Genomic DNA, 24,036 nt, shown 5'->3' on the forward strand with positions numbered 1-24,036 from the left:
CATTCTCCCGAATTGCCCTTCATCTATCTACTAAAAGAGACGTGAAGAAAGAATTCAGAACAGAATAGGGGAATGGGAATGGTGGAACACAATCAAATGGAGTGAAGAATTCCAAATACAAGATATTACCATATTATTTATGCAAAGAAAGGAGCAGAAAGAAGTTGAGAAATAACAACAAAGCACAAAAATGTACAAATCAGGAGCAGAAGACTACCTTGAACCTATTCTGTCAATCACTAATATTGTGGCTGTTCTGATTAGTCCACATTCCTGTCTACGCCTGACAACCATTTACCTCCTTGTTCATCAAGATTATATCTAAAAATATTCAAAAACCCTGCTTACATTGCCTATTGAGGCAAAGAGTTACAAAGATTCACAACCCTGTGAGGTAAATATTTCACCTCAGCTCTGTTTTAAACGGGTGACCCCTTATTTTTAAACAGCAGCCCATAGATCTAGACTCTCCTGTAACAGGAAAAATCCTCTCCACATCCACCTCATCAAAACTTCTCAGAATCTTATGTGTTTCAAACAAGTCATGTCTGACATTTCCAAACTCCAGGAGATGCAAGTTTAGCCTGTCCAAACTTTCCTCACAAGACATACCATTCCATGTATTGGTCTAGTAATCCTTTTCTGGACTGTTTACAACACATTTGCATGTTCCTTAAAAAAGAGGTCCATACTGTGCACAGTAATCCAGATATTGACTAATTAGTGCCCTTCATATCCTGCTCATTTTATTATTCAATTTCTTTGAAATAAATGAAAACATTCTATTAATTTTCTTAATTACTTCCTGTATCTGTATTCAAACCCTTTGTGATTCATGCAGTAGGATACCTAGATCCTCCTGCTTCTCAGAGCTCTCCAATCTCTGCCATTTAGACAATAGTAGATATTTTGCATTTTCCCAGATTATACTCCATTTTGTCAGAATCATGCCCACTCAATTAACCCTTAGTAGCTTCCTTATGTCCTCTTTACAATTTATTTTCCTACCTATCTTTGTTTTGGAGTAAGGGAGAAAGTAATGAGGTCTACATCAGGACTATTGTGCTTGTATGTGACTGGAATGGAGTACAGTGAAAAAGACTAAGGAGTAGAAGGCAAGACTGCCATATGGAAATATGGCATATATTGTGGCACTAACACAGATCCAGCTCAATGAAGGGCAGGACTCTGTAGATACAAGTTTTTCAGAAAAGATAGGGAAAGAAGGAAATGCGGAGGAGTAGTAGTATTGGTTAAAGAGAGCATTACAATGCTGGAGAAAGAGGATGTCCCAGAGCGTTCAAGGGCAGAATCAACTTGGCTAGAGCTAAGGAACGAAAAGAGTGCAATGAAATTGTTCATGCAGTCGACAGACCACAAATTAGTGGAAAGGATGTAGAAGAACAAATCTGCAAGGAAATTACAGCAAGATGCAAACATTATATAATGGAGAAATTTCATTATCCGAATGTTGACTGGGACACTAGTAGTGTAAACGGCAGAGATTGCATTTATGAAAATCTTCTACAACAGTATGTGTTGAGCCCAACAAGAATGGATGCACTGTTGGACCTGGTCCTTGGAAATGAGGTAGAAGATCAATGTCATTGGGGAGACACTTAGGAGAGAGTGATCATTTTATTGTAATGTTTAGGATGGAAGTAGAAAAGAGCAACTGGCCATCCAGAGTACAAATAATTTTTCTGAAGAAGGGTCTAGGCCCGAAACGTCAGCTTTCCTGCTCCTCTGATGCTGCTTGGCCTGCTGTGTTCATCCAGCTCTACACCTTGTTATCTACAAATAATTAACTTGAGTAAAGCTGGCTTAAATAAGGCAAGAAGGGAGCTGGGCTGAATTTATTACAACAAAGGATGGGTGAGGAAAAACTACAACTGAACAAGGGGTTACCTTTAAAAAAGGAATAGTTTAGGCAGAGTCAAACTATAAAGGGAATGGTCAGGCAAATCCGGCTCCCTGGATGAGAAAGGAGATAGCAACTAAGATAAAGAAATAAAAGTATGCTTATGATAGGTGTTGGATAGAAAATGCAATTGCGAATGAAGAGGAATACAGAAGGTTCAGAGGGAAGGTGAAAAAGCACATTACAGAAGCAATGAGGGATTATGAAAAGAGACTGGTGGCCAACCGAAAGGGAAATCTCAAAGTTTTCTGTTGGTAAATAAATAGTAAAAGAGTGGTTAAAGGAGGAGACTGATTGCAGACCGTAAAAGGGAATTTACACATGGAGGCATGGGGCATGGTTGAGCTATTAAATGAATACTTTTTATCTGTCTTTACCATGGAGTGGATGCTACCCAGCTACGGTGACAAAGGAGGAAACTCTGTCACTAGAAGGGTTGAAAATTGGTAAAGAGGAAGTATTGGATAGGCTGTTGGTACTTAAAGTTGACAAGGGACTGGGACCAGATGATGTGCATCCTAGGATATTCAAGGAAACGAGACTGGAAATTGCACGGGCAATAGCCATAATTTTTCAATCTTCTCTTGACTCAGGGAAGGTGCCAGAGGATGAGAGAATCACAAATATTACAACCTAATTCAAACATTCCTTGATGGGGAAACTTCTAGAAACAATTATTCAGAATTGGGGGATTAGTAGTCACATGAAAAGATGGGTTGCTAGTTGCTTAGGAAGATCTTAGAAGAGATTGTTAAAGGGGAAATTGTATTTAACTAGCTTGCTGGAATTTTTTTGCAGAGCTAACAGAAATGGTTGATGAGGGTAATGCTGTTGATGTGATGTACATGGTCTTTCAGAAGGCATTTGATACAGCGCTACATAACTGACTTGTGAGAAGAGCTATGGCTCATAGAGCAAAAGGGATCATAGAAATGTGGAAACAAAATTGGCTGAGTGATAGGAAACAGAGCAATGATCAATGGAACTTTTTGGGATGGAGGAAGGTTTGTAATGGAGTTCTCCATGGAATGGTATTGGCACCCTTGTTTTTCCTGATATGTATCTAGATTTTGATGTTCAGGCAACAATTTTGAAGTTTGCAAGTGATACAAAAATGGGCAATTATTGTGAACTGTGAAGAGAACAGTGTAGACCTAAAAAAGGACATTGACAAGTTAGTGGAGTGGCTAGATAGGTAGCAGATGAAGTTCAATGCAGAGAAGTTGAATCACAAATCCATATTAAAGATAAATTAATTAGCACTACAAATAATTCACTAAATATATAAAATAGATGAGCAGATCAAGCAGTCCACTGAGACTGTAAGATATAGGACATTTCTGGAGATTGAGACTGTCAAGAATTGTTAATTGCAGAAAATGTCTAACACTTCAGGCACTCTGGGCTTAGAGACATTGAGCTGTCTGTCATGCACTTCATTACTCAAGGGAAAATTCTGTATAATTTACTACAAGAGGGCACAATGCTTTAAAACATAAAAGTCAATCAACAGATTTGTATAGTTGGAAACAGTAATGACTGCAGATGCTGGAAGCTAGAGTCAATAAATGTGGAGCTGGAAAAGCACAGCAGTTCAGACAGCATCCGAGGAGCAGGGAAGTCAATGTTTCAGCCCAAAACGCTGACTTCCCTGGTCCTTGGATGCTGTCTGAGGTTTGTCAAGTGGATAGATAAATAGCATGAGTTTAAATACTGTGATTTGTAAAACAACTGATCGAGAATCTCTCAAAAGCATTCATCTAGCAAATTATTCTAATAAATGCGAATAGCAACAGATCTTACAAACTATTTAATATTCTGGAAGAAACTAGTTAAATAAAAGTAGCTCGGGAACTAACTATTGACTTGAGTTTTGCTGCACCACCAAGCTGGACTTTGATAATCAAATTATTATGGAATATTCTGCAATTCACATATGTGCTTTGTTCAAGGTTGAGTAAATTTAGATATGACTGTAATTTGTGATTATAAGGAATTTCCTCAAATTCTTGACAGCAAATTATTTAAAGATGATATGTTTGTCATCTTTACTTCACTTGAATCTGCAAAGCAATTGCGTTTATTATACAAATTAGCCAGTAAGTAGACTGAGCACATCACTGCACATTGACCTAATGCAAGCATTGATTGTATGAGCAGTGTCAATATACATATTAAATGCAAAATTAAATGTGAAATGAATGGCCAACCTCCAAAGGATCCAAAAGGAAACATAATGAAGTTGAAAACTGTCCAAATAAAACAAATCATAGAAAGGAAATAGTTTTGCTTTATGCTAGTTAACACTCAAGATTCACTAATTTGTTTCAAGAAACTAGTGTTGAATATCTGTTTGAACTATGAAGAGCAAAATCGCCAAAATATAACTGATCTCTGTCATGAAAATAACAAAATAGCCTATAATTGATCTCAAAATAGGTAAATATTAAACATACTCTGAAATAGGAAATGGAAACAAGCTTTCAATGACGTGACGGACCACCAAAGGAAAGCTATAATTAAGGGAACAAAATTTCATATTCTAGATTGTTGCCAAGACCTGCAGCAATACCATGATTGTGAAAACCACAAACCAGGATTTCCCTAATTTATTATTATCAGTAGATTCAGAAATCCTTGCAGCCTTCATGTTTTGTTTTATTTATTGAAGCAGGGGGAAATAACTTGTTTGCTTTTGTTCCAGTACTACTCATCTGCTCCAACATGCATTAAACTCGTCCTTGAAGATGTTCAAAAATCATGGTTGATTTTCAGACTTACCCCTCCTCTATATAATCTGGCAAAATAGTTAACAGAAAATTAAAAGTGTAAAGCTCCATTCACCACCATCTGACATAGTGCTTTCCAGCTCCCAGATTACTACAGTGTTGCATTGATAAATTCTTTTCTCAATACTTTCTAATTTGACTGCAACAATGAGACTTCTTTGAACTAGTATTTGAAGATTATATCTGAATTTTGTGTTTCCACTCATTTTAACAGAACTACTGCAACAAACATCAGACCTGACTGACTGTTGCATTTCAACTCTCCCAGCTGGCATGGTCAAATAGCATTACAACAGGCGTGAAAACAACATTGCAGTTACTGATAGCTATGTGACCCTACAAATTATTCTCATATGTTTATCTTTTAAACAGATGTGCAGCTGAAGCCCTCAGAAGACGTTTTATGGTGCAGTAGGAATACTTGAAGAGTAATTGTTCTGAAGGGCCTTTGAAATATCAAGAAGCGTTTTATCAGTTTCCATGTTACATAAAAAATATGCTTACAAATCAGCTCCATCACTACACCTGCCTGATGTTTGGTCACCTGGTGGGCAGCGAGGCAATGGGCATTTACAAGTTTGCTCCTGGGTGTCACCAAAGTGGCCATGGTCTTGCTACCCGCCAGCCTTGTACGCTTGAAGCCTTCTACAACTGGTGGGTACTGCAGGAACTGGAAGGCATGTTGGAGAGGGTAACTAATATAAGTCTTGAGCATAGCTGTAAAGAGAGACAGCTCACAGAAATTTTGTTTTTGTTTTGGATCCCTCAGGACTCATGTAGGAATGACAAATTTCAAACAATCACAACAATTTGTACTACAGGAGAAATGGATGTCGGCTGTTTGGCAAATTGACTCAGATTGGCTAAAGTGTTAACATGGTGAACTAGAGATGTAAGATCTGAACATATTCCTTTTGTTTGTAGAGAGTAAGTACTTACTTATGAAAGTATGATGCTTCTAACAGCATAAATGTGCTGCAATACGAGGTCAACTGTTTATTTCACAATTATTGTTAGTGTAGTATTTGGACAATATTTAGTATTGTTTTGAGGGCTCAAGATTTGAATAGTAGTGGAAAATGGCTTTATTTTAAATTTTTGTGGAAAAATCTGGAGTGGTTTCTTTCAAAGAGTTCTTTGAAAACTCACTGTGGGCACTGGAAATTCTTTGCTAACAAAGCTTCATGACTGTTAATAACTGCTTGCTTTGCTGTAGACCATTTCTGGTGCTGTTTTGACCAGTGACTGATTTGGAGAGGTTCTTGTTTTTTATATTGTTTGGATGAAGAGAAATCTGGTAAGAATAAGATGTGTTGGAGGAAAGCCTGAAAAGAACAAGCTGTGTTGGAGGAAAGTTTGTTAAGATCAAGCTGTCCTGCTGTTCTCTTTTATTTGTGAAAATAAAACCCTTTATATCAGTTCATGATGAAACCTATTTCTTCTTTTGATAGAGTGATTGGCGATACATCTCAAAATTGTACTTCTTGAGCAAGTTTATCTGCAAGACTTCAGAGACAACCGTGCATAGTTAATAAGTTGACCACACCAGCCAGAGAATGGCGCATTGTCCAAAGTGATTATTTTTGTGAAAGCCAATATTTGCTGAAAAGTTCTATTTTTTCTTATCCTGAAGAGTGTGTGAATGTGCTTACGTATGTGTTTTGAGGATATTTAACAGGGTAAGTATTTATACTTCATTCTTACTGACAGTATATTACCAAATTATTGAATCTTTATGATAATGAACCAATAAATTTTTATTAAGAAACCTAATTGATACATCTTATTGTGTATATAACCTGGTACAGATATAGCATGTGATTGACCATCTTGGTATCTGGGCTAAGTACTTTTGTTTTATGTTGTGACCCACAGAGTAGAGGGACTAGGGTGATGGGGCTCTCTTCCAGCCTCATTTATAAAGCCATTAAACATTCAGGATTGTATAGCTAATGTTGCCAAAATCAGAGCCACATGTAGAAGTATCTTTTTTAAGGTCAGTTGTTATCAAAGATCTGTGGTACAATGACCCTTTACTAAATGGATTAGAAATTATGGACCCCTCTAATCTATATTTAATACTACAGAATACTCACACCATAAAAAGTAGCACAAGTAGAATGTTTTAGTACAAACAGAGACATTTCTGGAGAAACTCAGCATGTTGACCAGCATCTGCGGAGTATTTTGTGCCCAATACGACTCTTCTTCTGAACTGAAAGGGATTGGAAAATGGTGGTTTATATGCTTTTGACAGAAGTGAAGGAGGTGCAAGGAGAATAGATTGTAAGGAGGACAAGTATGAAAGTCAAAGGGGTTTCTAATTGGGTGAAAGAGAAATAGAGTTGTAAAATGGATGCAAATTAAGGTGTGGCAGAGGGAGAAAATGGACTGTCTCGGTTGAAAGCAAAGAAAACAACAGAAGGCCTGGTTTGGGCAGAATGGGGGTGGCGGTGTGCATGTCAGAAAATGTGTGAACAAGGGAAGAGAGCCATCATGCTGTCAGGCTCCTCTGTTGTAGAATTAAATATGGAGTCCTAGAGGCTGTAAAGTGCTTATGCAGAAATGAGGTGTTTCTGCAGCTTGTGCTGTGCTTCACCGGAACATTACTACAAGCCCAGGACAGGAATGCTAGCATGACAGCAAGGCAGTTAAATGAAATGGCGAGCAAGTGGGATGTCAGGGTCATTCCTACATATGGAGTAGAAGTGTCCTACAAAGTGGTCACTCAGGCTGTATTTGGTCAATCTAAAGGAGACCACACTGTGAGCAGCAACAACAGTAGACTAGATTGAAAGAAGTACGAGTGAAATGCTGCTTCGCCTGGAAGGTGTTTGTGGCCTTGGACAGTGAGGAGGGTGGAGGTGAATGGGCAAGTATTAAACCTTCTGCAATTGCATAGAAAGATGTTATGGGGGAGTGAGGAAGTGTTAGGAGAAATGGAGGAGTGCTGCTGACAATGCAGACTCCTTTAGATTGGAATCTACCGTATTGTCTACTCACAATGCTATTTCCTTTACATTGGCAGTCTCCTGTATTCGCTGCTAACAATCTGTTGAATGTTGAGTATATATTGCATAAATAAGGGAAGATAGAATATTACAGTGACCACACATTAATGTATAAATTTGTTGAGTGTGTTCAACCAGTACTCATTATCAATGGCATATATAACTGCATTGAGAGTGTCCAGAGCACACCCACAAAGCTACCTTGACAGAAAGGGATCCCACCCCCTCAATATCCAGACAATGTCCAATAACAAGTAAAATATCCATAATGCCAATGGCCAATATACAGGAAGTTGCAATGATGCCTTCATCTTTGTCATTTGACCTTACCTGACCTCTTTAGAGAATAGAATCAGATCCACAGATGTCTCCTGTGAGACAAAGTATAGTTCCTGTTCTCATGCCTAATGACCTTAGAATGCCCCAAAATACCAGCTGGTGATCAAGAAAACTAACAGGGTGTTGAAAAGCATCTTTTCAGTGAATGGATGAGTCAGATGGAGGCCTGCAGTATGCTGCAATTTCAATGCTCAGAATGCCCCTTTAAAATTTTGCTGTTCAGGAAGGGTTTGTTTCCTTATAGCTTCTCTTTCAATACACAGTATTGTTGGTTCTATCCTCGATTTCCCCTCCCTGGTCCTTTTAGTCTTTTTCATTAATCTTTCCTTTTGCTGATCTCTTTCATCAAATTTACTCACTATCTTTGCCATTAGGTTCTGACTCTATCTCACTTTGCTCTTGGCTGTCCCTTAATTTTCCTAGTCTCTGCCAATACAATATCATTGAAACTGAGCTTTCCAAGTTGGTAACGCAAACAAGCATTTGACAGTCAGCCATTTGATAACAGTGCATGAATATCACAGCTGCTATTTAAATTCTCGCCCGAGTTGCCTTCAGTAGCTTCTGGCCCAATATTAACCACTGAATTTCGTTATCTAATTTGTGATCCAATTGAGTCATAGGGCAGTGTCTTATGCTCCAGCTTGGAGTAGGAAGGAAGCCAGGAGTTTAAATTCTGCGGAAGGTCCAAAATCAAGATCCCAATGATTATGTGAACTTTTAGAATTAAGTTCTAGGAAGGTAAAAAATGTTCAAGCTTCTCAACATTTGGGAGGCCATTTTGCATGCATTTGCAGGTCATGCTTACTCATTAAAATTCATTACCCCTTCTCAAATAAGTTCCAGAAGCAAAATGTGCGTTCGGATACGCAATGCATATCAGTGGCCTGAAGTAGTTATCTTCCAGGACTTCGGAGTGAATAGTCACTGTTTTCTCATGTTTGGGGAGTGTTCATAAATGCTATGCCATAATTTGTATCAGACAATGGCAGTATAAGCTGCAGGGGGCTCAGAGGATGATCAAGGGAGGAAGATTGGAGAATAATTAATATGGGTCAAGGAGGCTGGACAAGCTGAAAGTCATACTGTGGCAGGGTGGAAGGCAGACTGGAAAAGGTCAGAATGTTTCACTGCAGGCATTCACTGAGTACTTGAGAGAGATTTCTGGCTTTCAGGGATTGAATGCCCTTTAAATATGCAGTCTATGCCTTTAAGTAAGGGGGTAATAGAAGCATTGACTTCCTTTCTGAGGTGTCATAAAACTTGCCATGCTTCTCGCACGTGCATATGTAATGAGCTAACAACCACAAAACCGCACTAGTAAAGCTGACCCATTGCAGAGTGGAAGTGTCACTCATTTCCATGCCTATTGGCAAAGCTCTACTCCATAATGGAAGATTCCACCTGTGTAAACCTCAAATATTCTCAAAAAAACCTAGAATTTCTCTGTATACAGGAGAGATTTATTCTCTAAACTTACACTGTTGGGGAAAATTTTAAGTTATGAATCAACCGGAGGCATCATTTCATGCCAAAATATCCATACATCCAACCCTTTAGTCCACCTTGTTGGACGAAGCCAGTAGATGAATCACCACAGCTGTGGCTATGGTCGAGACTTTAGCAGGAAAGGGCTCTCTCAGTGCATGTTATTGACAGAATGGAGAAAGCAGATCAAAGAATACTATAACATACATAACGGCAACCTTGTCCATGGGTTATTACCAGTGACAAAAGAAATGCTTAATACAGCACTTAGTATTTTCTAGACAGATACAGGAGACTGAATTTTTAGGTGCTGATGGGAATGTGTATGGATGCAGACAGATGTGTTGATTTGTGCAGTCAGCCCTCTCTCATTTACTTGAAAAGGCTGTCTGCTGTTTTTTCCAATGCTGCAAAGCCACCTACTAGCCTCCCAGTTCAGAGAGCTCACACATTGGCCCTAATTGAGTGATGAGCCCATCTGCTGACCATTAATTGGTTAAATTGGGGAAAATCACAGCTAGGTGACTATTCCTCTCCCACGGCACAGTTTTGACCATTTTGACAGGATCCTGAAGCCTGAAATGAAATTAATTCTTGGAAAGCATTTCCCAACACTACGTCAGGGTCTGAAACACAAAATGGCACAGCTGTATTTTAGATCTAATCATAAACTTACTCCTTCAACTATCTTCCAGTTTTCTTTCTTTGTGAAGAAAATAGTTTTCCTGGAAACCCACTGACTCCAGTAAATTCTGTAATGGTGAATGAAGAGATCTTCCTCTTCGGGTGGATCCCAGTGAATTATAAGACTGAAAACACTGTTATGCCTCGCAGTAAAGTTGCCTTTCCACAAGTTTCTTGGTGCACTTGGCGGTGTGGGATCTGTGGAAATGCCACAAATAGAATGCAGTCAGATAAAAGGATTTGGTGAGACTTGTTTATGCATAAAATGTCATAAAACACCTTACCTAGATGTCCTAGGTCATAGGATTTAATTCCCAGTTACTGCTCAAGAATACCAGGCACTTTGGAAAGCGTGTCTTAAGCATAGTGATGTTCATGACATACTCCTCTGTAGAATTTGTTTTAGTTAGTATGAAATGGAAAGTAAATTATTTGAGCTGCTTCTACCATTTCCAGTCTTCTGATATCACGACCTGGATAATATTAATAAACTGATCTTTTGTGAGTTTGTTAACCAGGAGGATCTACCTGAAAGATTATACATCGTGTGGGCAATTCTGAATAAAGATCATGCATACCTGGTGAGATGTTTCTCAACTTTTTTTTGGGGAGGTGGGTATTGAGCAGTTTAGGAGTACAATTCATGACAGATCAGAAAGATCACTTTAGACAGTAGTATAGTGGATAGTGGCCAGTCTATGGAAGGAGTGGACTTGATGGTATTTTCTTCCTGTTTTTCATGCAACTAAACATAATTCATCCACCCCAGGAATAAGGAGTGAGCTAACAGTGAATCAACAGCTTATTATACACCACACCTTTGAAAAAAACCTTTTCTGCTGACTTAGAAAGGATTGTCAAGCCTTTTACTTTCCAACCATGCGATAGTGACAGTGAGACTCAGAAACAAATCTTCAAAAAGAATTTGAACTTTTGTTCTGCAAAATTCAGTGGAAAGAAGATCAGGAACGGTGAAAAACCCACTGGTGATTTGCTAGGAGCTGGTTTTACACCACTTGCACATGGATCAATTTCACTCTGTTACTCTCAATTCTTCATAAAGAAGGTGACCTTAAAGGAAAGATGTGAAAAACTTTTTACTTATGATGCAAAAATAAACGCAAGGAATCACCAGCTATTGTTTTATACATAAACATGAGGTATATGATTCACTTTTGGCTTCCTTTTTTATAAGGCATTAGCCCATGCACACAATTAAGGTAACAATTATGGTAACATTTTATTATTACAGATCAGTTTGAATACACTATTTTATGATACTCTTTTCTTTCCTCGTGAGGCAAGTTTGTGTAATCTGCAATAAATCACTGACGGCAGTGGGTTTACAGGCCAGTACAACCTATAAGTAAAGTAAACATACATATAATGCCTCAACAGTCTTGTAATGAATTGTCTGCATGGTAGAATACAGAATAGAGACATTGCCTTCTTGAAAATTATGGGGATGACTTACGGCTTGGAGCAAACAAACGTTGAAGGAAATCCAATATTGTCAAATTAAGTCAATGGATTTCAGAGTTGGTTCTCTGATGTTTTCTCCCCAGCCTGATTTATCAGCATGTGTTGAAGAATAAAAGGCTGACAGCTCCTTTATCACTTGGACAAGGGCACTGGGTCCTCACAGTGGCCTATTGTCACAAATCAAACTTCAAGGCTTGGCCTTTTGCTCAAACTTGCTGCTGTTTTATCCCACAAGCAGTGTTAGTTTGAATAGTGTCTCAGAAAACCGCGAAATGACTGAAGTTGTAACTTTTTTTGGAAAATAGGCTAACGATCAATGAAATCCTTTCATAATTAACAAGAGGACTTTAATCAATAGAGTTCTGCTAAAATCCGAATGCACCTGTGTGAACCTCATTCAAGTCAGGCTGAACTCTAGCCCTTTAACCTTGGGGTGATGTTTCATGTGATGAAAAAGAAAACATCCTAGCTGGAACAAAGGCTTATTTTATATTAAGAAAAATGATAAAACTTTGATAATATCAAGGCCTACTCTAGTTTGCAGACAAAATGTTCAGTTGTCAGTTGTATCTTTCCTTCACTATATTATCAGTATGGACTTGTCTTTCATCAGGAGCACTTCTGAGATTATACGTGGGAGGCTGCAGGATGAAACCTCTGACCTGCTGTTTTCTGATTCATGTAAAAGTATGGTCAGCTGGTCAGCTGACTACTGTTTCTGCCTCTGAAATTCTTCAGCATCTTTCTGGTCTTCTGACCATACTCTCACCTCCCACCCAATTCGTGGGGCAGCTAGTGAAAAGAATGCAACATGCAAACATGTAGCGAGTGAGCACATTGAAACTTTAATATTGTGTCTGCCACCTATATCTGGGTGAATTCTGAGGTAAGGTTCAATGGAGATGTTTAATCAAGGGTGAGGGCACGGGGTGGGGACTCTGTCTTGCCCCATTTAAATCTTGAGCGGGAATACTTTTGGTCAGGCTTCTAGTTTGGACATCAAATTGAGACCCTTCAGTGGGGAGGGGGCATGTTATGCAAGGAGACTGACAAGCAAAGTCAGGTTTGCCTGCAGCTAGTGGGGTTGGAGACCAGATCCCTACATCTCAGGCACTTCCCAACTGAGATGGATGGGTCCTACTTAAACCAGCTCCTCTAATCTTTCCTCTGACTCCCTTTCCCCTGTAACTCTATCTCATCCACACATACCTTTCCCTAGGGAACCTACAATGATCTATGATGAAAGTCAGATCAATGACTGGCAGAAGCCACCAGGGGTGCTGTTTGTAGCAGAGAGATGCTTGCCTTTGACTGGCTGGCAGTTCTGAAGATCCACTGCAGAAATTCATCAAGGTTCCTTAGATTGCACCTTCCAAACCCACAATTACTACCATCTAGAAGGACAAAGGCAGCAGAATACGGTGAGATAACCCCAGCTACAAGTTCCCCATATCATTCAAACTTGGAATGAAATTAAAATTTCTTCAGTGTTGCTTGGTCAAAATCCTGGAATTCCTTCCCTAATGACATTTGGGTCTACCTACACCAAATGGACTGCAACTATTCAAGAAGGCAGCTCACCACCACCTCCTCATGGGCAATTAGGAATGGGCAACAAATGCCGGCCTAGCCATGTATGCTCACATATCGTGAGTGAATTTACAAACATCTGTTCAATTAGCAAAGATCACTTTTGACCTCATGATTATGGGAAGGTCATTGATGAAATTCATGAAGATGTTTGGACCTAGAGATAGTTCCTGCAGTGATGTCCTGGAGCTGAGATATAAACAATTTGTGTGAGGTTTTATGTGACATGGTTAGTAAGTTTGTGGATGACACCAAAATTGGTGGCATAGTGGATAGTGAAGGAGGTTATCTAACATTACAAAGAGATCTTGATCAATTGGGTGAATGGGTTGAAGAGTGGCAGACAGAATTTAATTTGGATCAATGTGAGGTATTGCATTTTGGTAAAACAACAAGGGCAGGACTAATACAATTAATGGTAGGGCCCTGGGTAATGTTGCAGAACAGAGACCTGGGGTTCAGGTACATAATTCTTTGAAATTTGCATCACATGTAGACAGGGTGGTTAAGAAGGCGTTTAGCATGCTTCTCTTCATTGTTCAGACCTATGAGTATCGGAGTTGGGACGTCATGTTGAAGTTGGTGAGACCTCTTCTGGAGTACTGTGGCCAGTTCTGGTTGCCCTACTATAGGAAGGATATTAGTAAACTGGAGAGGGTTCAGAAAAGATTTACCAAGATGTTATTGGGAATGGAGGGTTTGAGTTATAAAGATTGGCTGGGATTTTTTCACTGGAGTGGAGCAAGTTGAGGGGTGACCTTATAGAGATTTATAAAATCTCCCTAGTTTGGGGCATTTCCCGAGTTTGGGACAGTTCAAAACTAGGTGGCATTTTCTTGAGGTAAGAAGACAAACATTTAAAAAGGATACAAGGAGCAAATTTTGTTTTACAGAGAATGGTTTGAGTTTGGAATGAACTGTCAGAGGAAGTAATGGTTGCAGGTACAGTTCCAACAGTTTTTTTAAAAGGCATTTGGATAAGTTCATGAATAGGAAAGGTTTGGAGGGATATGGCCTAAATGCAGGCAACTGGGATGAGTTTAGTTTGGGAACATGGTTGGTGTGGAATAGTTGGACCAAAAAGTCTGTTTCCAAGCAGTATGACTCTATAACTTTATAATTAAAGCAATCTTCTTTGGTGCTCAGTATGATTCCAGTCATTAAAAGTTTATCACCTGATTCCCAATTAATCCAGTTTTGCTAGGGTTTCTTGATGTCACAATCTGTCAAATGCAAGGGCAATCATTCTCAACTCTGGAGTCCAGCTCTTTTGTCCGTGTTTGGAGCAAGGTTGTAATGAAGTCAGTATATGAGTGGCACTGACAGAAACCTTCCGAGCATCAGTCCATTTCTGAAGAAGTGTCCAGACCTGAAACGTCAGTCTTCCTGCTCCTCTGATGCTGCTTGGTCTGCTGTGTTCATCCAGCTCTACACCTTGTTATCTCAGATTCTCCAGCATCGGCAGTTCCTGCTATCTCTGAGTATCAGTCTACATGTTATTCATTTGCCACATGCTGCTTGATGGCACTGTCAATGATTTATTCCATCACTTTACTGATGATCGAGTGTAGACTGAAGGGATGTACGTAGGACATACCTGGTCAATTTTCCACATTGAAAACAGATGCTAGTGTTGGAGCTGAACTGGAAAAGGCTGGTTAACTGTGTGATTAATTCTGTACTGCAAATCTTCAGGACTATGGTCACAATATTGTCAGAGACCACAGCTTTTCCAGTATCTTGTGCTATTTCTAGTTAAGTGAATTGGTAGAAGACTGACATCTATAATGTTGGGGACTTAAGAAGGAGGCTGAAATGGATCATCCACTTGGTACTTCGGGCTGAAGATGGATCTAAATACTTCAGCTTTGCCTTCTGCAATGGTGATTGAGAATAAGGATACTAATGGAGTCTTCTCCACCTGTTAATTGCAGGCCTAAAGGACACAGCTACTAGCCTGGGTCTGCAGCAGGTGATGAGGGAACCAACAAGAAAGAAAAAAAAAAGTACTTGATCTTCTCCTCAACAAACTACCGGTCACAGATGTGTCTGTCCATGAGAGTATAGGCAGGAGTGACAACTGCGCATTGTGGAGACAAAGTCCCATCTTCACATTGAGGATATTCTCCATCATGTTGTGTGGCACTACCACTTATCTAAATGGGTGGCAAGGGCACAAGGCATAGTTTAGGTGAGATATGCAAATATCTATTATCAGGAATGGTTCAGCTGCACTACTGATCAAGCTGTGTATCTCACTTAAACTATGCACTGTGCCTTTGCCACCGTCAGAGCTTTCTTCAACTAGTGTTCAACATGAAGAAGTTCATTATTCATCAAATTGAGTGGGTGTTATGCAGTAATCAGCAGTAAGTTTCCTTGCCCGTTTGGCCAAACCATGTTTGAGACTTCACAGGATCCAAAGTCAGCATTAAAGACTCTCAGACCAATTCCCTCCAAACTGTATACCCAGTAATGCCACCTCACTTCTGATGGGTCTGTTCTGCTGGTGGAACAGGACTCACCCAGGGATGCTGTTGGAAATGGCAGTGTCTGGGGCATATTCATACTCATAGAATCATGCATTACAGACTGTGTCAGGCTATTGCTTGACTAGTCTGTAAGACAGCTCGCTGAATTTTAGAACAAGCCCACAGATGTTAGTAAGGAGGACTCTGCAGGATTCACAGGGATGAGTTTGCTGTTGTCATTTCTGATGCCTAAGTTGATGTTATATGGTCCATTCAGTTTAATTCATTTTGTTAAGCTGCGTAGCAATTTCGATAAAAATTGAATGGCTTGCTACGCTGTTGCAGAGGAGTCAACTGAATTGCTGTGGGCCTGGAGTCACATGTTGGCCGAACATGGTTATATAATCACTATTGGACCAATTTTTAATTCCAGAAATATTCGGTGAATTCAAGTTCTATCATTTGATATGGTGGGATTGGAATCCAGGTCCCAGAACATTAGCCTGGGGCTCTGGAGTCCTGTGATATTACTGTAATACCATACCATTCCCATATAGTAATGTCGGACACATATGACTCAGGAACGTGGAAGAGGTTTTTGTGGCTCTGGAATTGTAAAGTTCAAATTCCTGTTGGCCAGCACAACTCTCATGTTCGTTTGGAGATGGTGCCTTTGCCAATTTGGCTGCACCATGTAGAGTGATCCTGTGCAAGGTTCTCCACTATGTCAGGGACAATGCTAAAAAATTCAGGACATTGCTGAAAAGCTCTTTCTGATTTCTATCTACATGTTTCCTTTGAATTAATTTGCTGTGGAACAACTTTCTCGTCAAGGGCTCACCAGGCATTTTGGCAAATTTTTGCCCAATGGGCCATTTTTCTGAAAAAACAACAATGGGAAGACTAAATATTTTATTTTAGTACCTCCTCTGCCAAGTTGGTGGGGCCAGTTTCTATTCAAAAATTAAATTTACTATTGTGACCCCTGAATATATTTTGAGGATTTTATAGTCTCATTTAACTGGGGCAAGTGGCTGGGGAGTGGAATGGAAATTACCACAAAGGCATTGTAAACAATTCTTTTGTTTTCCCAATGATCATTAGGAGAAAGTTGTGACTATCTGTGACTTTTTGTCAGGCCATGCTACATAAGGTTAAGGGTAGTTCAAGTAGGTAGCAATAACACAGAAAATGAACATTAGTCAGAGAAGCCAAATGGATTGAATAGGGGTTTTGAAAGACAGCCATTTACCAAGTCAGTTAATTTGAGATCAGGAGGGGAAGTTGAATAGTTAAGAGCTTGATGAGGAAAAGATAGAAATAGGAGGAAATCATAGCTCTCTAAAAGCGGCAACACAAGTAGATATGGTGGCAAAGAAGGCATAAGGCATATTGGCCTTCATCTGTTGGGTCATTGAGTATAAAAGTTGGCAAGTCATGTTGAATAAAAATTTATTTAGGCCACATTTGGAGTATTGTGTGCATGTTTGGTTGCTATACTGTAGGAAGGATGTGGAGGCCTTGGAGAGGTTGCAAAAGAGGTTTATTAGGATGTTGCCTGGGTTGGAGATTATTAGCTATAAGGAGATTTGTTGGATTATTTTCACTAGAGTGTTGGAGGCTGAGGGGCGACCTGATTGAAGATTTTCAGCGTGGATATTCAAAGTCTTTACTCCAGGGTGGAAATGTCAAATACTAGGGGGCATAGGTTTAAAGTGAAGGTGGGGGGGAAAGTGAAGTTTAAAGGAGACGTGCGAGGCAAGTTTTTTTTATGCAGAATCTGGGAGGTGCCTGGAACATGCTGCCAAGAGAGGCTGTAGAAGCAGATATGATAGCAATGTTTAAGAGGCATTTAGAGAGACACATGACCAGGCAGCAAATAGCGGGATGCAGACCATGAGCAGGCAAATGTGATTAGTTTAGAATGGCATCATAGTCGCACAGACATTGTGGGTCAAAGGGCCTGTTCCTGTGCTGTATTGTTCTATTTTCTATGAGGTCTGGAGTAGTAGGAGGAACAAGGAAGTAGAAGCTGCAGTAGAAACAGGTGTCATACTCTTCTTTCCTCTCAGGATTTCTAAGGAAGCCCTTTAATTCTTACAATGCTACAGTACAGTACATTTAGCCGATTCTGACTGTTATGTATTGGAAAATAAATTCCAATTAGTCCCACTCTACCTACACAATAGTCCTGAAAAATTTTCATATAGTGATCCACTTTCCTATTTAAGACTACAATTAAATTACTCCACCCTTTCAGCAATCCATTGAAGATCATGAGAAGAAGACCAAAATGACTCTCCACCCAAACAGTGTTTCAAAATGTAAAAGACACTTGGGAACATCTGCCAGTAAAATTCAATAAATGCATTGAGCAAAACTTTATTTTGTGTTGACAGAGCAAACAAAAAATCTAGTCTGTCACATTTCTATACGTGCCATCACTTTTTCTATTCCACCATTGACAAAAATTGATCACACTCGGCTGAATGCTTTCTGTCGACTTGAATATGACAGTTGTTATGGGGGAGGGGGTTGATATTTTATAGTTCTCTATTACAAGGAAGCATGCTTATTATCACAATTCAGCAGCAATCACTCACCTCTGGATGAGTGGAAGTGTCTACTGGGGGTAGTGAAACCTCGCGTTCCATGGATGTTGACTGCTGCTACTCTGAACTGGTACCATATGTTTGGTCTCATATTTTTCAGATCAACATGCTCCTCTATTGTCTAGGGTATTGGAAAAGGGGAAATGAAGAGCAATTATTCACTATGTACTTCACTGCGATATATTTGTGAACTCTCCAGGGATCAAAATGATGCATGATGAGATTTAGTGAGCTTTTTAAAATTTCAGAATTAAATATCAACTGGTCTTAGAATATACTATCTAAATTTAACAAATTTTTACATTAGAAACAATTAGCATAAATAGTTGGAGTGCAACTAACTTTGTAAAAAAAAAAGCTTTCTCACAGTGATGAGCTGATTCCAAAAGTAATTATTGCCAATGAAAGGCGTTTATTCCACCATTAAATACAGCGTAATATTTCAATAAAATCAGTATGTCACTAACAATGGACAATACAACAGAGTGAATCACCTCAGCTCTGCTCTGCTATAATTTGTAAAATTTGGAACATTGTGATCCATGAATTTCCGGTCTGACATTTCCAGTCAGATAGCATTGTAATTGAAGGGCTGAGCAGTCTGGGAAGGTGGTGGAACATAAAGTAATAGGATGTCAATTGATAAAAAGGAAATATAGATAATTTAAAACATAACTTTACAGCAATTTACAGACATCCCCAGGATTGGTACATGTTACAATAAAGATTTTACAGCAATTGCAAATGAATGTAGTGACAGTTATGGACAGTTATGTACTTTAGAAATTAAAGTGATTGGTGCTTCGACTAGACCAAGGTCCCATGTGCGCAGGGGACACTAGGAATAGACCAGGGAGCGAAGGAGGTTTGAGGGAGAAGTAAATGGCTTGCACTGTACAGCAGAAGTACAGGTCCTTGTCAGGATTGTGTTGGGTACTGAGGCACATCTCCTCAGTGTGTAGGACTGGGCATCTGTGCAATTATGGAAGAGAGGTTTGTGAGTGGTAGACTTCTAGGAAAGAATCTGTATCACCTGTCATTTCTCCACCTCCAGGGATGGCCCAGAGATTGGAATGCTTTTTGTGCAGGTGAAATCATGTGGGGTGACTTGGCCTTTCCTATGAACTGATGACGATGAGGCCTGGGACATCTTAACAACTACCCTGAATAACAAGTGGAAGAGCTGTCTCTCTACCGAAACTGGCAAGATTGATGTTAGTAATTTGGGAAGGAGCACATGACTTCAGGGATCCAAAGGTGGGGGAGGAGAGGGGAAAGAGGGGAAGGGGAGGTGAAATTAGGCACTGGCACTGGGAAGGAAAGACAACACAGGGGCTGGAAACGTCTAAGGATGTCATGCAGGACTCAGAGTGTGACGTGGGCACCCTCACACCTCCTCGTTCACAAAAAAAGTCACACAAAACTTAAATAAAACTAATTGTCAGTCTGTGGGCATATATGTAGGAATGTATCAAAAACAAATGGTCATTTTTTTCTTGGAATCTATCAAGATAAGTGGACTTAGTAAAATGGCACTGCTTGTATGCCAATCCAGAGGGCTTGGGATAAAGTCTTTTATCCAGGGATTAACACCCTGTAATTGAGTTGACTGGTACCAGTGTTTGAAGTTTAGGAGAGTGAACCTGCATCTTTCGTTGCAGAGTCTGTACTCTCTCATACTTATCATTAGAGCTTAAACAGATTTTGAAGTAAAAGAGAAGTGGCTGCTGCATTTAAGAAGAAATAATTACTCTTTTCTTTCTATGCAGCTCAAAATGCAGTTAACTAATCACATTGCTGCAATGTTGGGTCAGTGACTGGAACTATTGCTGATTTAATAAACAAACTAGATGGCACATTCTCCATTTCTTATACAGGTGAGGAGATAATTTAAGGAAGGGAAGCTAAAGCACCTTTGCAATAATCTTTAGAATATTTTCTTGAAACTATTTGGTTCTTAGCCGTTTCAACACGAAGAATACACAGCATGTCCAGTTTGAGAGAATCTGTCTCCTATGAAAGCTTACATAAGCAACGGTCTCCCACTTGCTAGCATCATCTTCACTTGGATACATTCCAGAGTTCCATCTTCTCTGCAATATATAAAATACTGGTTCCATAGAAATATTAAACTTGGACATCCATGCAACTGCTAGGTTTCCATTTTTGTCTTCTGTGAAGCTCAATTCCTTCCTGGGCTTTAATGGAACACCTTAAGGGCAAAGGAAAGTCTTAAAAACACAACTGTATTCACAGCATTAAAGTGTAGTTTGCCTACAGAGGCATATATACATGTGGAAGACCTATTATGCCTGTACAGAGGTCCAGCACAGTCATGTTGTTGAACAAGTATCAATTCTTCCATCAGCACTATACCCTCAAATACGTGCTCCTCTGCTGAGGAAGGGAAGCAAGACATATGGGATATGTGCCTAATATATTCACTCAGAGTTGTACAAAAAGAATACCACCAGATGGTTACAAACACATAATGTACAATATAGGAGATAGATCATTCATACACATGCTATACAGAAAATGCCTTATTACTATCAAAGAGTGATTTCTCCTGAATGGAGATGTTATCCAGTCACAGCCTTTTACGACTCCTGTAGTAATGAGGGATCCATAAAGCAAAGTGTGTAATATTATCTTGACAGAATCTTTATACATGTTTTTAATTAACGGGAGTGATATATGTGGCTATTTTATGAGGTGTGAAGCTACTTTCCAGAAGAGTCCTATATAGGTTTTTACAGAAAGAAAGAGGTATCAGAGTCCATTCCATCATATGGTTTCTCTCAAATGAGCTGCTCGATTGAACAGAGTTATGGACAAATCTGCAGATGTGCAGCATCATATTGCTATGGGAGAATTCTATTTTAAAATCCGTGAGATAGGACTTTCCTGGGTCTCTTTTGGAAAATCAGTTGTGTTGGAGCACAAGTGGCTGTCCTGATGTTAAATCAATGGGAGGAAAGTTGGGTGTGTTCCTTTAGAGATCTCTCAACTGCACAATTTTATAATACAGTATTTGCTGAGCTGAGGCAATCTACTGTTGCCTCAGGCAACATTGTGAGGCAATCACGGGCCCAAGAAAAATCTCCCTATTTATGTGAATATTCTGATATAAAATAAATTAGGGCTATTTCAGTTATGATTGCTGCTTAGAAAATATGTAGTAGGTTACAATAGATACTCTAAAGATATCATCACCAACTGCAAATTTTAAAAAGTGAAATTGGGAAAGTATTATTTAGAAGAAACTTTATTAAAAGAAGTTTATCTTCTGCATATTTTGTTTGAATAAGAAGTATTCAGGACACTGGGAAACTGGTTAGAGGGATTCTGGATATCGGTACAATTAGACTGATCACTGAAGATAGCTATTAATCAAAGGTACCAGAGAAATTTTGGAAAGCCAATTCCACGTGTTTTAAATCATGTTAAGCTTTTCTAGCATGGTCCTGAAATTGTCACTACCAAAAGCAGATTGGAAAGAAAGAAGTTAACTCCTTGCTTATTTTTGACAAGAGGATTGGTAGCAACTGCATTCCCCTGCATAAGTCAAAGACTTATAAAATGCCTTAAAATGGACCATATTTCCCAGAAATAAGATTTCTGTTCCCTGATCAGACATTAATAAAAATATAGACTCATCTGGGGAGGAGTTCGCCATGTGAAACTTCTCAACTGAAGCGGTCTAATCAAAGCTAGAAATTAACGCAGCCAATATTCAAATGAATTGACATTGAAACCATGCCACATTTCATAACATTAGTTGCTATATTCCAAGTTATAAAGGTGCTGAAGCCTCCTTGACAAGGGCTGTGAGAAAAGGTGAGTGTGAAAGGAAAGTGGGAGAGGATGTGGGACAGCAGGTGAATGAGAGGTAAGGTGACAGGTCATGGGGTTGAGGTACTAGATGAGTGAAGTGGTACAGGTGCTAGGTGGACAAGGTTCCACGTGGAAGGTTCACTGGAGTCGAAATGTTGACTCTGTTTTTCTCTCTATCACACACCACCAGGTTATAGTAAAACAGGTTTATTTGAAAACACAAGCTTTCGGAGTCTTACTTCTTCATGTGTTAATGAAAGAGGTAGTGTCAGACACAGAATTTATAAGTAAAAGATCAAAGGGTCACACCATTTATGAGGATGTGCTAAACAAACCGAAGATGCTGTTAAATCTTTAATCAGTTTGAAGGTTTTAATTGATTACTATGTATATGTAAGTCCCTGAATTCCTTTGAAGTCACTGTCCTGAGAAAACTAAAGGTTTTATCAGTGTAAAGATGAGGTGACATTTTAGGTTAGACAATGCATGTTAGGTTTGAGGCCTTATTTAGAATCTGTTTGTGTTTTGTTTTGGTTTGGAGTCAGACTGGTTTTATTTCCAAAGTAGGAATTTATAAAACGCCGCATTAACTGACTGCCTATAAATTCTGTTATTTTTGAACAAAATAGAATGTATCCACAAATACAAATTCACCCCACAGATTCAGGAGTGTGTGTGTGTGAGAGTGTGTTTGTGAGAGACAGTGTATGTATGAGAGAGGATCTGTGTGTGTGTGAGAGTGTATAGTGCAGTGGGTCACCTGTATTGAGACATGAACCCAAGATCCTGGTTGAGGCCATCCTCAAGAGTACTGGGCTTGGCTATCAGCCTCTCCTCGGTGACTCTGCGTTGTTGTGTATCCCAAAATCTGCCTGGAGGACGTTTAGCCGAAGATCCGAGGCCGAATGCCCTTGACTGCTGAAGTGTTCCCCCACTGGGAGGGAACATTCCTGTCTGGTGATTATTGCATGGTGTCCATTCATCCATTGTCGTAGTGTCTGCATGGTTTCGCCAATGTACCATGCCTCGGGGCATTCTTGTCTGCAGCGTCTGAGATAGACAACTTTGGCTGAGTCACAAGGCATATTGGCAAAACCATGCAAATGCTACGACAATGGATGAATGGATACTGCACAACAATTGCCAGGCGGGAATGTTCCCACACCGTGGGGAAACATTTCAGCGGTCAACGACAGTCGGCCTCGGATCTTCGGCTAAGCATCCTCCAAGGCATCTCTCTCTCTCACTCTCACACACACACACACACACACACACACACACAGACACTCCCTTCCTCCCTCAGACTCACACATACTTGCACACACACTGTCTCCTTCAGACAGACACACACACACAAACACACACACACACACACACTCCCCCACACATGCACGCATGTGAATCTATGGGGTGAATTTGTATTTGTGGATACATTCTATTTTGTTCAAAAACAAAACAGTTTATAGACAGTCAGTCAATGTGGTGTTTTATAAATTCCTACTTTGGAAATAAAACCAGTCCGACTCCAAACCAAAACAAAACACAAACAGATTCTAAACAAGGCCACATGCCTAACATGCATTGTCTGACCTAAAACGTCACCTCTTCCTTACACTGATAAAACCTTTGGTTTTCTCAGGACAGTGACTTCAAAGGAATTTGTGGATTTACACATACATATTAATCAATTAAAACCTTCGAACTGATTAAAGATTTAACAGCATCTTCGGTTTGTTTAGTACATCCCCCATAAGTAGTGTGACCCTTTGATCTTTTATTTATAAATTCTATGTCTGATACTACCTTCCTCAC

At 39.5% G+C, this 24,036-nt stretch overlaps 1 protein-coding gene across 1 annotated transcript in view; it reads right to left on the minus strand.

The window, feature by feature from the left end:
• Window positions 1-24,036, minus strand: part of anos1b (anosmin 1b) — a 135,415-nt gene that overhangs the window by 21,529 nt on the left and 89,850 nt on the right. Inside the window, exons 5-7 of the mRNA XM_048604656.1 lie at window positions 20,415-20,599; window positions 18,379-18,508; window positions 10,225-10,430 (exon numbers count right to left, since the gene is read on the minus strand). Coding sequence (XP_048460613.1) covers window positions 10,225-10,430; window positions 18,379-18,508; window positions 20,415-20,599 — 521 coding nt within the window. The remainder of the gene's footprint in view (window positions 1-10,224; window positions 10,431-18,378; window positions 18,509-20,414; window positions 20,600-24,036) is intronic.

The sequence above is a fragment of the Rhincodon typus genome, chromosome 13, assembly GCF_021869965.1.
Source record: "Rhincodon typus isolate 14 chromosome 13, sRhiTyp1.1, whole genome shotgun sequence".
NCBI classification, from domain to species: domain Eukaryota; kingdom Metazoa; phylum Chordata; class Chondrichthyes; order Orectolobiformes; family Rhincodontidae; genus Rhincodon; species Rhincodon typus.